Source organism: Podarcis raffonei, chromosome 12, assembly GCF_027172205.1.
Source record: "Podarcis raffonei isolate rPodRaf1 chromosome 12, rPodRaf1.pri, whole genome shotgun sequence".
NCBI lineage: Eukaryota > Metazoa > Chordata > Lepidosauria > Squamata > Lacertidae > Podarcis > Podarcis raffonei.
Genome location: NC_070613.1, coordinates 26,765,597 through 26,779,995, shown reverse-complemented (window position 1 = coordinate 26,779,995; position 14,399 = coordinate 26,765,597). Strand labels below are relative to the sequence as shown.

The window sequence follows — 14,399 nt, the reverse complement described above, 5'->3', positions numbered from 1 at the left end:
TAAATTGTTAGCCTGATAGCATGCCAATGACAATAGAATTATTTATCTGCATCGGTGCTCATATAACCAAGCATCAATGATTTATTCAAGCACTGGGTAATTGCCTTTGGAATCTAATGGGCAGAACAGGAAAAGGTCCTTCAGCTGCATTCTCTCCCCTTCTCTAGCCTCTTCCCCTTCCTCTGTTAGACATATCTTATACTGGTGTTGCCAACACTCCCATCGGTAGGGTAGTATTTCTAGAGCAATACAAAAAAAATAAAAGCTGTACGTTAGCTATTTTAAAGTCAAATAGCACTTTTTTAAAGTTTGGGCTCAATCTAGTTAGATTACTACATTCCCCATTGTGCACCTGTAGTTGTACTCCACTGCTGACAGGGAAAGTGAGGCCACATTTGCACATAATGCTGAACCATGGTTTGGTGCTATGTGGATGAGCCTGCTGCTTTTCACCTTTAAAGCCCTTCACGGCCTAGGACCCTTGTACCTACGGGACCGCCTCTCCTGGTATGCCCCATGGAGAGCCTCAAGGTCCATAAATAACAACACCCTTATGGTCCCAGGCCCTAAGGAAGTTAGATCGGCCTCAACCAGAGCCAGGGCCTTTTCAACTCTGGCTGGTGGAACGCTCTGCCTCATGAGACCAGGGCCCTGCAGGATCTGATTTCTTTCTGCAGGGCCTGTAAGACAGAGTTGTTCCGCCTGGCCTTTGGCTTGGAGCCAATTTGATTCCCTCCCTCCCTCTCTTTCTTTTTTCTTTTCCTTCTCCTCCTGCGATGAGGCTACATTTTAATATTTTAATGTTCCATTATTTTAATGTTGTTTTTTATTTTTGTTTTTAAGTTGTAATCATTCATCTTGTTTTTATTATTGCTTGTAAGCCGCTCTGAGCCCGGCCTTGGCTGGGGAGGGCGGGGTATAAATAAAAAAATATTATTATTATTATTATGAACAAGCCTATGCAAAGCACCAGGCTCACACACTCCATCCACTGCTCCTTCCACACAGTTTGGAAGTTTACTTCCACTTTCACAAAATCCCAGCCTAGCATTACGTTCAAACCAGGGATAGTGTTTTAAAATGAGCTGTGATGGATAAGCTTTGTAATATGCTTACTTCAAACCATGAATTATAAAGCTGGCTTGTTAAGATAACCAGTGCTTATTTTTAGCTATGTTCTCTGGTTCATATTGCTAGACTGGGATTCTATGAAAGTGAAACTAAACTCTGCCAAAGTCCTTCTCCTACTCTGCCAAAGTCCTTCTCCTGTCTGTGTGCGAGGTGGGAGAAGTGCGGATCCACAGTTTAGTGTCACGTGCTACAATGGCCAGAGAGTCAACAGAAGGAAATGCCCACACACAAAACAGTGAAGAAGATGCAAAGGAGAAGTGTATTGGTTTAATTTCAACAGAGCTAAAAAATCAAAATCATGTTGCACCTAAAATGCCAGTATAAAAAGAATCATCAATTGCAACCTAAAAATCTACAATTATGGACTTGAAAGGGGAACTCTAATTGAATTCTGCAATGCAGGTACCACAAAATAAAAGTGAGCATCCCTAGCAATGCCCTAGCTAGCTAGACATGAAACAAAGCCTTTCCAGAAGATCACAAGAAGCTGGGTATACATGGGAGAAGATGGTCCTGAATGCATGTCATTTTATTAGCAATTCAGTTCAGGCTCTCATGCAAGGTGAGTCTCCACTTCCTGTTCCAGCATAAGTATACAGAGATGTTGGAAGTGATGAATCTTCATGGGTGTTAGGCAATGCTTGACTGGAAAACAGGCTAGTGTAGGGTTGCCATGTTTCAAGAGGTAAAAATCTGGAGACAAAAAATTGTTGAGCTTTTTTAGAGCCACTGAGCCCAAGCCGCCCAAGCCAAAGCCCGGGTCGCCCACACCAGAGCCTGAACCAGAACCACTCGTCCGTGCACACACACACACAAAATTTAAACCCCAAATCTAAGATATTAGCTTTAAAAGGTGAAATTCTCCCCGAATGGGCATGTAGGACCCCCAAAAGAGGACATGTCCGGGAGTTCCCAGATGTATGGCAACCCTAGGCTAGTGCTGTCCTGAGCTGCAATTAAAACTACAATTAAAACACTGCTCCTGGAGCAGTATTTTCTGCTAATAATAGATAAAATGTTTTAATGTGAGCACTCCCCCCCTACCTAGCATTTTGAGAAATTATAAAATAGGGATTCAGCAGATACCATAGAAATTTACTGCTAGCAACAAATGATTGGATTATTCTTTTGGTTATATAAAATGTTTCTCCCCCTTCCCAGGCAGTCTTATGATGTTTTGGCTTGGTACACCATGCCAAATCTGGAATTTAAACTCATATACTGTAATCTTGAACTACAAAGGGCTACGATAAAGTGTGTACAGCATATTTTGGAAGGAGTTTATAAGAGGGTGACTTAGGTTCAGAAGGGGAAGAAAAATCAAATTGCTGAAATCCTCTTAATCCTGTTTTGTAGCATCTGAATACACTATGCCATGCATCTCTGCCACAGGTTTTCTGTTCTCTTGTAGACTAATCCAAATCCTTGAGAATCAGCAAAATATTCGTTGGAGCAAATCCTTTTATTGTGAGGATAGAAGAGAATCCTAAGTGACTTAGCATGCTTATCTGTCTAATTTATTATGTATTTTAGATTAAGGAAAAAGATGTACCACTTCATCACAGATTGGTGATGATACAATTGATGCATTTCTGTTTGCTCCGAATATTCCTGCAATTTCTAACTAATTGGTTAATGAACCATGATTATTATTAATGCTGCTTTTTATGTGCTCAGTTCTCACAACTTTAAATAAATGAATAGAACAAACATTGCATACAAAACTATGGTTTGGATATACAGATGTTCCATCTGTTGGAAACTCCTCCAGAACAGGGTTGGGGAGCATATGGTCCTCCAGATGTTGCTGAACAACAACTCCCACCATTGGTCACGTAGGCTAGTGCTGAAGTGAGTTGGAGTACAACAACATCTGGGTGGCCAGACATTCCCTACCCCTGCAAAATATGGATGGTATGGTTAGTATGGTAGCAAATTATAAAAATGCAGCTCACAAATTATTAGATTTATTCAACTGAGACCAAAGAAAATAGTGAATAATCATAATCGAAGTCAGCTCGCCTTCTAAATACTGTAGTAGCATTGCATGCATAAGTTGTTTTTTTAAAGAAACAACACAAAGCGTAGACATTTCTATGGACTGATGAATATCAATATGAGAAGGCCACAGGGCTTCCAGATTAACCAATCATCCTGCATTCTAATTCCACTTCTGCTCCGCAACTATAACTAAAAGCTGAGTGAGAGGGAGAATAGAAGCAGCTGGAAATTGAGAATGGAGAAACTGAGACAAAAGGGCACCTGCCCGTTCATTCACCAGCCAGCACCATCCTGCTCACTTGCTCCAGGCAGTCTCTTGGCTTTGAAAGCTCTGCCCCTGTCAACATACATATCTGAAGCATTTTGTTGCAGTGTCCCATCTGAATAGACTAATAGCGAATTCAATTCTCCAACTTGGGACAACCCTGAGATTTCAAAAGCACCTTTTAATATAGAAAAACTGCTAACTCCACAAAACCACCCAATAAAAACTGAGCATGCCCAGCTGGCACAAAATGCTGACTATTTTGGGTTGGGTGGAGAATGGAAAATTAAGAATGAAAATTGCATTTTCTCAACAATAGCAATCCATGCTTTGTTGTCAAGTGGAAGACCTACATGAGGAAGCCAGCCTCATGCTGAGACGGTAAACTTTATTCAACTATTTACAGGTAGGTAGCTGTGTTGGTCTGTCGTAGTCGAAACAAAATAAAAAAAATCATTCCAGTAGCACCTTAGAGACCAACTAAGTTTGTTATTGGTATGAGCTTTCGTGTGCATGCACACTTCTTCAGGTATTCAACTATGTGTGTGACCCACTTTAAAGACCTAAATAGTGGAAATGCAAGCTATAAATCTATTAAATACGCAAAAAACCCACAAAAAACTGGACACCTATTACAAAAAAAGTTCCAGTTCACATAATTAAATAAGAATTTAAAATTACTAGTTAAACACAATTTGCTCTAACCAAAAACATATGGAAAGCCAGAGTCTACACCATCTGTGTTTTCCATATAGGAGCCAATTATAAACAAGCAAATGTATGCAACAGTTGCTGCAATCTCCAAGCAGTACATACCAATCACTCCGTACATATTAGATGACTGAAAGAGTCCAGACTTGATTTAAGACCTTGATTCCATTCAGTGATTTAAAGAATAAATCTATTAACTACTGTAAGAGACCAAAAGTCTCAAAGGAACAGTTTTTGAATATGAATAATGGCCTTATCTTAGGGGGAAATGAAGAACATTCAAGAAAACTGAAAAGGAACATTGCCTTGATATATTTGAATGCTTTCAGTGGCTCCTCCACATCCATTCCCTAACTAAGACCAGACACATTTTAAGAACAAAAGTGGCAGAAATGGGTTTGGGTGGGGAAAAAAGGCAACAGCTACACATAGCAACATGGGGATTCCGTGGCTCTTTTCAGTAAACTCCTGCTGCTCTTAGTGCCTCAGTTGTTTCTTTAAAAAGAGGAATAATAAAAAATGAAAGCTACTTCTGGTCAACAGCCTGAAAGTGCCAACGGACTTCTTAGTCTTCTAGACATTTCAAGTTTATTTGGTTTCTCTGAGGGTTTATACTATAAAACCAGAAACATCTGTTTATCCCTACTGCACAGTGTATAGCACATTCCCAAAATGGAGTTTTGGCCTTTTGAAAAGGAGACTAATAGTGTCAAAACTGGCCCAACCTTTGGAATCAGCCAGTAAACTAGCGATGGCTATCCTGTGGCCTTCCAGTTGTTGCTGGGTTGCAATCCCCATCACCCCCAACCATGACAACAGCAGATGGGAATTGGATTCCAACAACATCTGGTAAGCCACAGTTTAGCCAATTCTGCAGTATGACTTACATGAACAGCCAACACCTACTTTTACCAAAGATAATAATAATAATAATAATAATAATAATAATAATAATAATTGTTATTTATACCCCGCCCTCCCCAGCCAAGGCCGGGCTCAGAGCGGCTTACAAGCAATAATAAAAACAAGTTGAATGATTACAACTTAAAAACAAAATTAAAATACAACATTAAAATATTGAAACATTAAAATATTAAAATGTAGCCTCATCACAGGAGGAGAAGGAAAGGAAAAAAGAAAGAGAGGGAATCAAATTGGCTCCAAGCCAAAGGCCAGGCGGAACAACTCTGTCTTACAGACCCTGCGGAAAGAAATCAGATCCTGCAGGGCCCTGGTCTCATGAGGCAGAGCGTTCCACCAGGCCGGAGCCAGAGTTGAAAAGGCCCTGGCTCTGGTTGAAGCCAATCTAACTTCCTTAGGGCCCGGGACCACTAGGGTGTTGCTATTTATGGACCTTGAGGCTCTCCGTGGGGCATACCGGGAGAGGCGGTTCCGTAGGTACGAGGGTCCTAGGCCGTGAAGGGTTTTAAAGGTCAAAAGCAGCACCTTAAATCTGACCCTGTACTCTACTGGGAGCCAGTTATGCTCCCATGGCAGAGACCCCGTGAGGAGCCTCGCTGCAGCATTCTGCACCCTCTGGAGTTTCTGGGTTAGCTTCAAGGGCAGCCCCGCGTAGAGCGAATTACAGTAGTCAAGCCTGGAGATGACCGTCGCATGGATCACTGTGCTATAAGAATAACTCTTTACATTATAATTTAAGAATTTCTTAATTTCATGTCAAAAGGTGTAGATACAGAAACTCAGGGACATTATGACATGAAACGTATGTGTTAAGCGTTTATTATGAAATTTAAGAAAGCTGCTCTAGGAGCCCTTTGGGGTCAATACTAGGTAAAAATTGCTGAAACAAATAAATAAGGACCTTAGTTTTCTGATTTAATATAATACATCAATGCTATGCACATTTGACTTGTAAGTAATTTCTGCTACATTTAATCTTGCTTAACCCATAGTAAATGAAGTATTGCAACCAGTCTTGTTACAGGAGATATCATTATGCTTTATTTGGGTTTGATTTTTGAAAAGGGGAAAAGCAAATGGTGCCATGTGCACAAATGAAATCCAATTATTCCAGCAAACAATGCCATAATAAAGTGTGTACAGTGGTGCCCCACAAGACGAATGCCTTGCAAAACGAAAAACGCGCAAGATGAAAGGGTTTTTTGGTTTTTGCGTCGCTTCGCTAGACGATTTTCCCTATGGGCTTGCTTTGCAATATGAAACGTCTTGCGAGTTTGTTTCCTTTGTTCCTTTGTTCCCTTGTTTTCTTAAAGCTGCTAAGCCGCTAAGCTGCTAAGCCGCTAAGCTGCTAATAGCCTTGCTTCGCAAGACGAAAAAACCGCAAGACGAAGAGACTCGCGGAACGGATGAATTTCGTCTTGCGAGGCACCACTGTAGATGCCTTTCAAGCTTGCTATTAGGGAGATACAGTGGTACCTCCGGTTGCGAACAGGATCCGTTCCAGAGGTCCAGCCGTATCCCGAAGTTTTCGCAACCGGAGGACCGCTTCTGCACATGCGCATATGGCAAAAACCTGGAAATATACTTCCTGGTTTGCTGCTTATGTTTCCCGAAGTTTACGTAACCGGAGGGATACGTAGGCGGAAGTATAACTGCACTTTTATCAGGTCAACCAAAGCAGCACAAAATTTTAGTTGACAGCTGATGTTGAAGCTATGAAGTTTGCAACTGGTTACAGTCTTGAGATGGTATGGAAGAGGAGGCTCTTTAGGTGTTCGGCAAATATCAGACTGCATGGAGGTTTCCTGGGAATGAGAAGCATAACAATCTCGAATGTGTGTTGGCCTAATAAAGGTATTGTCCTAGTACAGATTTTGATTCTTGTAACACAGCTCCCTTTACCTTTTGTGTAGATGTCCTATTCGCCTACATTTTCACCCAACTTAAGAATGAAATTGTTAATACTGACACTGTGTGATACAGATTTAACCTTAAACATCATGCTGACAAAGTGTAAATTCTCCTAAATTCATTAAATGATCCCAATGCTTTAATTTGCACAGAAAAAAACCCTTATTTACAGACATAATTAGTAGAAAGAATATCTTGGTGATGACATCTAAATTAGAATTTACATTGTACTGTTTTGTTTTATATTAGTACCAACATATTTTAATAGTGTATACTTTGTTGTTGCTCCTGTGCATAAGATTAGTTCAAGACATTTAACTATTTTTGATGTGGTTACTAGGACAAAAATTACGAAGAAAAAACAAGGTTAATTTCGTTTAAACAGTAATATGAAATAAAATCAGAAATATAAGAATAATTTCTTTGGCTGACCTGTGTATACTAACTTATATATTTAAAGCATTTATAGCCCGTATTAGTATAAAATATTGAAGGGAGCAGGATTTGACAAAACAACTCCCACTGAAGTAGAAATCTCTGTGTCTAAATGTGGGTTTTACTTATAAACCAACACAGGATTACTAGTCTCTTCCAATCTATGAGCACTAAAAAGAAATTACTGTAGAAGAGGATAGCTTAAGTGATTGGAAATAGGATATAGAGCTTTTCAGCTCTAGGTCACAGGTTTGTGTAAGCCACTGAAGATATGTCTTCAGACACATTCTTCATTCCTGGGATTCATCCACTGGGGAGATGTGTGTAAGGTACAATTTCTATGATCCAAAAATATTTTTTCACTACTGCATTTGCCATGGCAGAAGAAGGAACCTAGAAGTGTATATAATTGCTCAACTGCAATGTAATTCTATGACCTCTTACTTGGAAGTAAACCTTATTGAACACACCATGGGGCTCGTCTTAATCTGCACACACTTGCACCTTCACTAATACTGACCTTCACGTACAGAACAAACCATGCCTGCAAACCTCTTTTTTTCTTTTTAGAATTATGAGAAAAAGCCTAGACTCCACTCAGACTCTCACAGTTCTTGCTCCTCCTTCTTTCTCCAGCAGGACACAATGAAGTCAGAAGTTAACACTCCCATTTAAAATTTACTGCAAGTTAATCATGTAATCTAAGGCCCAAAATGATTAATATTAACTACAGTTAGTGGAAACAATGCAGCTTTTAACTATGGTTTGGAGCCGGCTTCTTTCCACTAACCATAGTTAAGATTACCCACAGTTTGTCCAGGTTCAGACAGCATGGCAAGTTCAGGTTAATCAAAAACTGAAGCAAAATAATCTGAACTCATCCTTGCAGCTGTACTGGTGGGAAGGAAGACTCACACAAGGGGGAGAGAGAGAGAGAGAGAGAGAGAGGGAGAGAGAGAGAGAGAGAGAGAGAGAGAGAGAGAGAGAGAGAGAGAAGGCTCATTCTCACCAAACTAGGATTTAGTCCAAACCAGCTCATGGTTTATTACAAAAAAAACAGATATTTCTTTTTCCTGCACCTACCAGAAATATGCTTTCTAAGAAAATAGGAAGTTTACAACCAAGAAATTCTTGTATTTCTTTAGTGCACCAAACAACAGAGCAAGTGCTGTGATTTCAGCTATTACATTGGCTGCAGTTATTCACTACCACCATTCAGAGACATGCAAGCCCCTTTCTTTGTTCTACAAACAAGATTACTATTCACAGCCCCCTCCCCATTGGTATTGTTTGGAGATGTAGACCTCCCTATATGTCATATGCATAATAAGTCCAAACGCTTAATTAAAGCTGCCTATTCATTTCTTGGAATGTCACTGCTTCTGCAGAAGACTTGGCAGGGCTTGAATAATAAAGGTAACTGCTGGTGATGGTTTGCCCAGTCAGCAGCTGGTTGTGCTAGACTCTTAACGCAGTGATCAGTGAAAGGGAGACACACCTATGCATGGGAATGAGGATTAGTACAGGAACAAAGGGGAGGAAGAAGACAGATGATCACTGCAGCCTTGCACTTGCCTTTACAGATGGCAAGGAACAGAAAATAAGAAAATATATTTATTTGGGAAATGAAAACCAGCTTAATAAATAGTCCATGAAATAAATAATCAGCCTGTAAGGAGCAACTGCTGAATTCTAAAGTAGTAAAACTACGAGTGAGTGAATATATATTTGGGGGTGGGGGTGGATTCTGGCCATTCTAGAAGTTAGCCAGCACAGAAAAACAACAATAAAAATAACTGATGAGGTCTCTTAATGGTGCAGTAAGGCAAGAATATACACAAGGCTCTGCCATCAAGTTCATTCTTGCAAATATTCTATGGCTCTCTATTTCTCTGTAACCAAATAGAAAGGGGAAGGACCCACCGACACCATTACACAGACAAAAGATTGTAGAAATTCTCATGATCGGCTTGGTTCTGCACAGTGATCACTTAGATCATTGTATCCTGAACAAAGCTGAACTGTCCCAAAGTTCCTCATAACGCATAGCTCTTTATCAAGTTTGCAATCTGTCAGACGCAGCAACAAAATTTACCGCACACAGATCTGTCAGGGCAGAAGGAAGCCCTGCAGCTCACCTATAATCTCTTTCAAGAATCCACATCACTCCCCAGAAAGGTGGAAGAACATGTGACATCGAGTAATCCTGCTAGATTGACCTTACAATACTGTCTCCTACAGGAAGAATTTGGAAATCTTGTCTAACCTTTTCTACTTGTGATCCTACATAAGACACACAATGCAAATATGGTTCAGCCAAAGTCTTTAATGCTGCAATCTCACACTCACTCACCTAAGGCAGTGGGGGGCTTACTTCTGAGCAGGTATATATAGGACTGTGTTGTAAGGGGATGTGTTTTTACACATTTCTTATACAGCAATCATCTGTGATCACAATATATGCTGTCAGGATACTTTATGAAGACAGATCTGCTGCTTCATTGTTGTTGTTGTTTAGTCGTTTAGTCGTGTCCGACTCTTCGTGACCCCATGGACCAAAGCACGCCAGGCACTTCTGTCTTCCACTGCCTCCCGCAGTTTGGTCAAAAGCTGCTTCATTAGGCCAGTCAAGAAAGAAAATCTGCCCGAAATTGGACATTACTAACAGCTGATTTGATGGAAGAGTGGCATTCCAGATTTAGTTGGTGGCCCTTATGGAAAAACTTACTTGTCAATTGGGGGGCAGGGTGGCAAGTCCAAGGAGAAAAAGAGTGGCTGGGGAAACTCAGCCAGATGGGCAGGGTATAAATAATAATAATAATAATAATAATAATAATAATAATAATTATTATTATTATTATTATTATTATTATTATTATTATTATTTCATGTGAAATGCTTTTGTTGTTTTAGTCAAAGAGCATGACTGGCCTCCTCCAGCAACTCATGGGGCTTTATGGAGAGACATTATAGGTTAATTTCCTCCCTTCTCTTTATGCTTGGCTAGCTGATTACTTATTATGATGGTTCCCCAATTACTTTGTGTTGTGTTTATATGTTCATGTGTTATGGCGTATATATTTGCAGATCTTTTGCGGTCTACTTGTTTTGTTCTAAACATGCATAGCCACTTTAAGGAGCTTTGTATGCATTCATTCAAATGAGTGGCAAGATGCGTTGAAGCCCTTATGATGACTTCTTGTAAGAAGCTAGTAAATGATCACAAGAATGTGCTGCTTGCCACATTATATATGACAGGTGTGGGTAGGAGACTGAGAAGCAAGCTTCTATCTTTGCTGTACTTTTGGGAAACAAGGTGGAGAAGAAGGAGAAACTGAGTGCTTGCTATCCACCTCTCCTCCAGTGTTGATGCCCAGAAAGGAAGAATCTAGGAGGGACAAAGGATAAGTCAAGACAGTCTTTATCTAAGCCTCCATGCCAGAGCTGGAAGAGCTCTGGAGCAGCCTTCCTCAACTTGGTGTCCTCCAGATATAGTTGGGAGTCAGCCCCAGCCAATGGCTAATGATCAGGGATGATGGGAGATGTAGTCCAAAACAACTGGAGGGTATTAGGGCTATCACAATCTTCTCACACATTCGCCTCTCTGTTCTGTCCTACAGAAAATGAAAATATAGCATGCAGAATACAGAAAATAATATTTTGGGGAACTTCTCTATCAGCTTCTTCCTCCAACCTGAATTTAAATAAAAAGCTTGCCTGACTTTCGAAACATTATAGCAATTTGATGTGTAAGTTAAACACAAGTAAAAGAGCAGGCGAGGAGAGGAATCCTGATCAATAGTTCCAAGGAGGTTTGCTTGTTGCAGACCCTATCCCTTTGTATCTACTGATTTGGGGAGGGGGGTATTTTAAATTAGTTGATTTTAAATGATTTTATTGCTGCTTAATCTCTTGGTTTAGTGTATTTTACCTAGATATTTATGATTTGTTTTCAACTTTTTGTAGTCCATTTTGAAAGTTTTGGCTGAAGAGCAATTAATTCATTTCTTAAATTAATAAACAAATATGTTCTTTATACTCAGAGGTGTCAAATAGAGTTTCGTGTTCACCATTGATGGGGTCTCTAGATTATGTACTCTCTATCAAAACTACTGCAAATGTTAACATTATCCAAATGTATTTTCTTTCCAAATTCTGTTACTTGGGATAAATTGTTCACTTTGGCCTTTCACAGATTAAGAGCTGGCCTTTCACGGATTAATTGGTAGCCTGATTTACAGCGTGACAGACTAGCTCTATTGTGCTACATTATTTATAAGCATGGTGTGAAGGCAATTTGAGTTGCTTATCTGTTTAATGCAAATTAGTTACCCATTAGCACCAAAAAACCCTATCTATCATGGTGCTAAGGATACAATAAAAATGACACTTATTCCACTTTTTAATGCACATCTCCAGATTTTAAGAAGAGGTGAGGTTTAAAATTCAAATTCTCGCAGCCCAAGAGCTCATTAACAGAACTTCGGCAAGTCATTATGTTTCTAGCCCTAACACAAGCGGTCAGAATAAACCAAACATGTCTCCTCCTTTTTATGTATTTTTACATTATGATAAATAGTGATGTACTTATTGCAAGGATAAAAAAATAACCTTGTTTTAGAGCACTATGCAAGTCAAAAACATTATAAAGATCAAACTAGCAAGCACTTTACACATAGAAACGTCCCTTTTCAGCTATAACTAATGAAAGCTGCAGAAAAAACCCTAAGGGTTGATTATTATTTCAAATGTCACTTATTCGTTGAGTTTATTTATCCCACCACCAAACATGCCACAGGCTAGATTCCAACCATCTACTGCAGTTGAACCATCAGAGAAATCAGGTGTACAAATGTCAGCTCCACACCACTTCTTTACACGAATGAGGGATAGAGGTAGTGATAGGTGCACAAATGACCGATAGCTGGTTACACATGTCAGGAACGTGCATGAAGTCTTAGTTTATCTTCTTCGATTTTGGACTCTACTGCTTTTTGTCTACAGCGTTTTCAAGTATGTGTGCGTGCGTCTTTATTGTACTTCTGATTTAATATCACTAGGCCTCCGGAATATGCATTCGAAAAGCGAGATCTAAACACCTGCAGCAATTAATTCAAGCCAAGCCAAGCCTGGGACGTCCCTTCCTCCCCTTGGACCAGCTGATCCGGCACGAGAAGAGCCACACACAGCCCTTCCTCGTTGGCACCTGTGGCATTTTCCAGGCATGTGGCCGCTTCTGTCCAGCAACAGCTGTCACGAGCCAATCGCATTACTACACATACAAATAGGAAGGAGGCTCCTCCGAGCTGGGTCCTACATTTTCAAGAAGGGGAGGGTGGGTTAAATAATAAAAATAAAAAAGCAAGAGCAAACCCGCGGCGATCGACGCCGCGCAGCGCGCGCGTACATACACAAAGAAAAGCGGCAAACAAAGAAAAACGCAGCTCGGGAAGGATGCCAGGGCCCGCCTCGGAGGCGCACGATTCTCCCCCGGAGCAGCTTTAATATTCCGCTCAGTCCGCAACGCATGACAGCCAGCAGAGGGGCGGGCCCGGCAAGCTTCACCTCCTCTCACCCGTTAAATCCAGCCCGGAGGCGGCCGCGCATTTCCCCCGACGGCAGCCCCCCGGGGTCGGACTTGGCCCGCTGCTGCCCAGCGCCTTCCCGCCCCTTCTCACCTTCGCTTTGCCGGCCTCCAGCTTCTTCTGCCTCTCCTCGTCCTCCATGGCCCCTGCGCGGAGAGACAACAGCGTTACTGCGCGCCAGGCGGAAAGGCGAAGGGGGCCGCTCGCCCCCCAGGCGCCCAAAGGGGACGGCTCCCCTCTGCGGCTCCTCCTCCCCGGTTCCTCTGGCACCCCGGACGCGCTCAGGGCGCTACGGGGACCGGGGACTCCGTGGCGGATCCACCGGCGCCGCCATCTTCATCTCCACGTAAACATGCGGCCGGGGAAAGTGACGTCCGCGCCGCCGCCGCCGCCTCCTTCTCCGCCTCCTCCTTCCCACCGAGCTGCCAGAAAGCGACCACCTCGAGGGAGTTGCTTCTCCCGCGGCGTCGCGCGTCCCAGGGCGGGAGGTGGTTGCCATAGTGCAGGCTTCCCGACTCTTGGCCCTTTCGCAAGCCGTTAAGGTTTCTTTCTGAGTTAAAGAGCTCAGTTCCGCGGAAGTGACTGGTTGGAAGCTGCCGCTAAGACGCCTGTTGGATCTTGTAGATGTGGGCGCCTATGGACATGCACAGAGTGCGTTGAATGCCCCCCCATCCAAAGTCCAGCACGTCCAGGCTAAAGGGCATGACTTGCAAGCCAGACTGAAACGAGAAAGGTGCCCTGTTGCAAAGGAGAAACATGGCTCCTGCCTCTTTAACCTTTGTGCAGTTGAGGGAAATTTGGTAGATGTAGCTGAAATTCCCTCTTCTACGCAGCTGTTAAAACTAGTGGAGACTTGTCATTTTAGTCTGGGCGGAGGCCATCTCTCTCATTTTTAGAAATCAACCATAGGGGTTACTCTAAGTGATGGACAAAATCGGTCAGCTTTGGTTTCTCAGTTTCTCATTTTCCAAATCTGAAGTACAGTTCTCCACATTTCCACATCAGTTTGGAAATGTTTCCTCTAAGAGTTCTCATGAAAATCCATCAGCACTTTAGTGCAAATTTACCTTAATATAAACGTTTTTGTGTGCAGTTTTGTCTAATATCTGTTACTTTCACAAATATGCTTTCATTTATACACACACTTTACCCTAGCATATCCAATTCTGTACACAATTTCTTGACTGGATAACTAAATTGCAAAATTTAGAGAACACCGAGTTTGAAGGATGGCTGCATACAGTTTTATGTTGTGTTTGGGAAAGTGCAAGCTGGGTAATGTCACCTCTGAATGTGAACTGAATCAAATTTCTCCATCTCTGCACCTGACCCTGCTTTCTCAGACTATCCCTTTCAGAGAGGCACCTGCTTGAGCCAAACAAAGTTGTAGATCAGGCATCCCCAAACTCAGCCCTCCAGATGTTTTCGGACTACAACTC

At 41.7% G+C, this 14,399-nt stretch overlaps 1 protein-coding gene across 9 annotated transcripts in view; it reads right to left on the bottom strand.

The window, feature by feature from the left end:
* The window catches only part of AKAP9 (A-kinase anchoring protein 9), a 119,614-nt gene extending 106,163 nt beyond the window's left edge, over positions 1-13,451 (bottom strand). For 4 of the 9 annotated variants that reach the window (XM_053359312.1, XM_053359316.1, XM_053359313.1 and 1 more), the window contains exon 1: positions 13,054-13,445. In XM_053359312.1, the coding sequence (XP_053215287.1) occupies positions 13,054-13,101 (48 nt within the window). In that variant the 5' untranslated portion in view covers positions 13,102-13,445. Of the gene's footprint in view, positions 1-13,053 lie in introns of all 9 variants that reach the window. The other 5 variants (XM_053359319.1, XM_053359321.1, XM_053359323.1 and 2 more) reach the window with 4 other exon arrangements.
* Between the last annotated feature and the right edge of the window lie 948 nt (positions 13,452-14,399).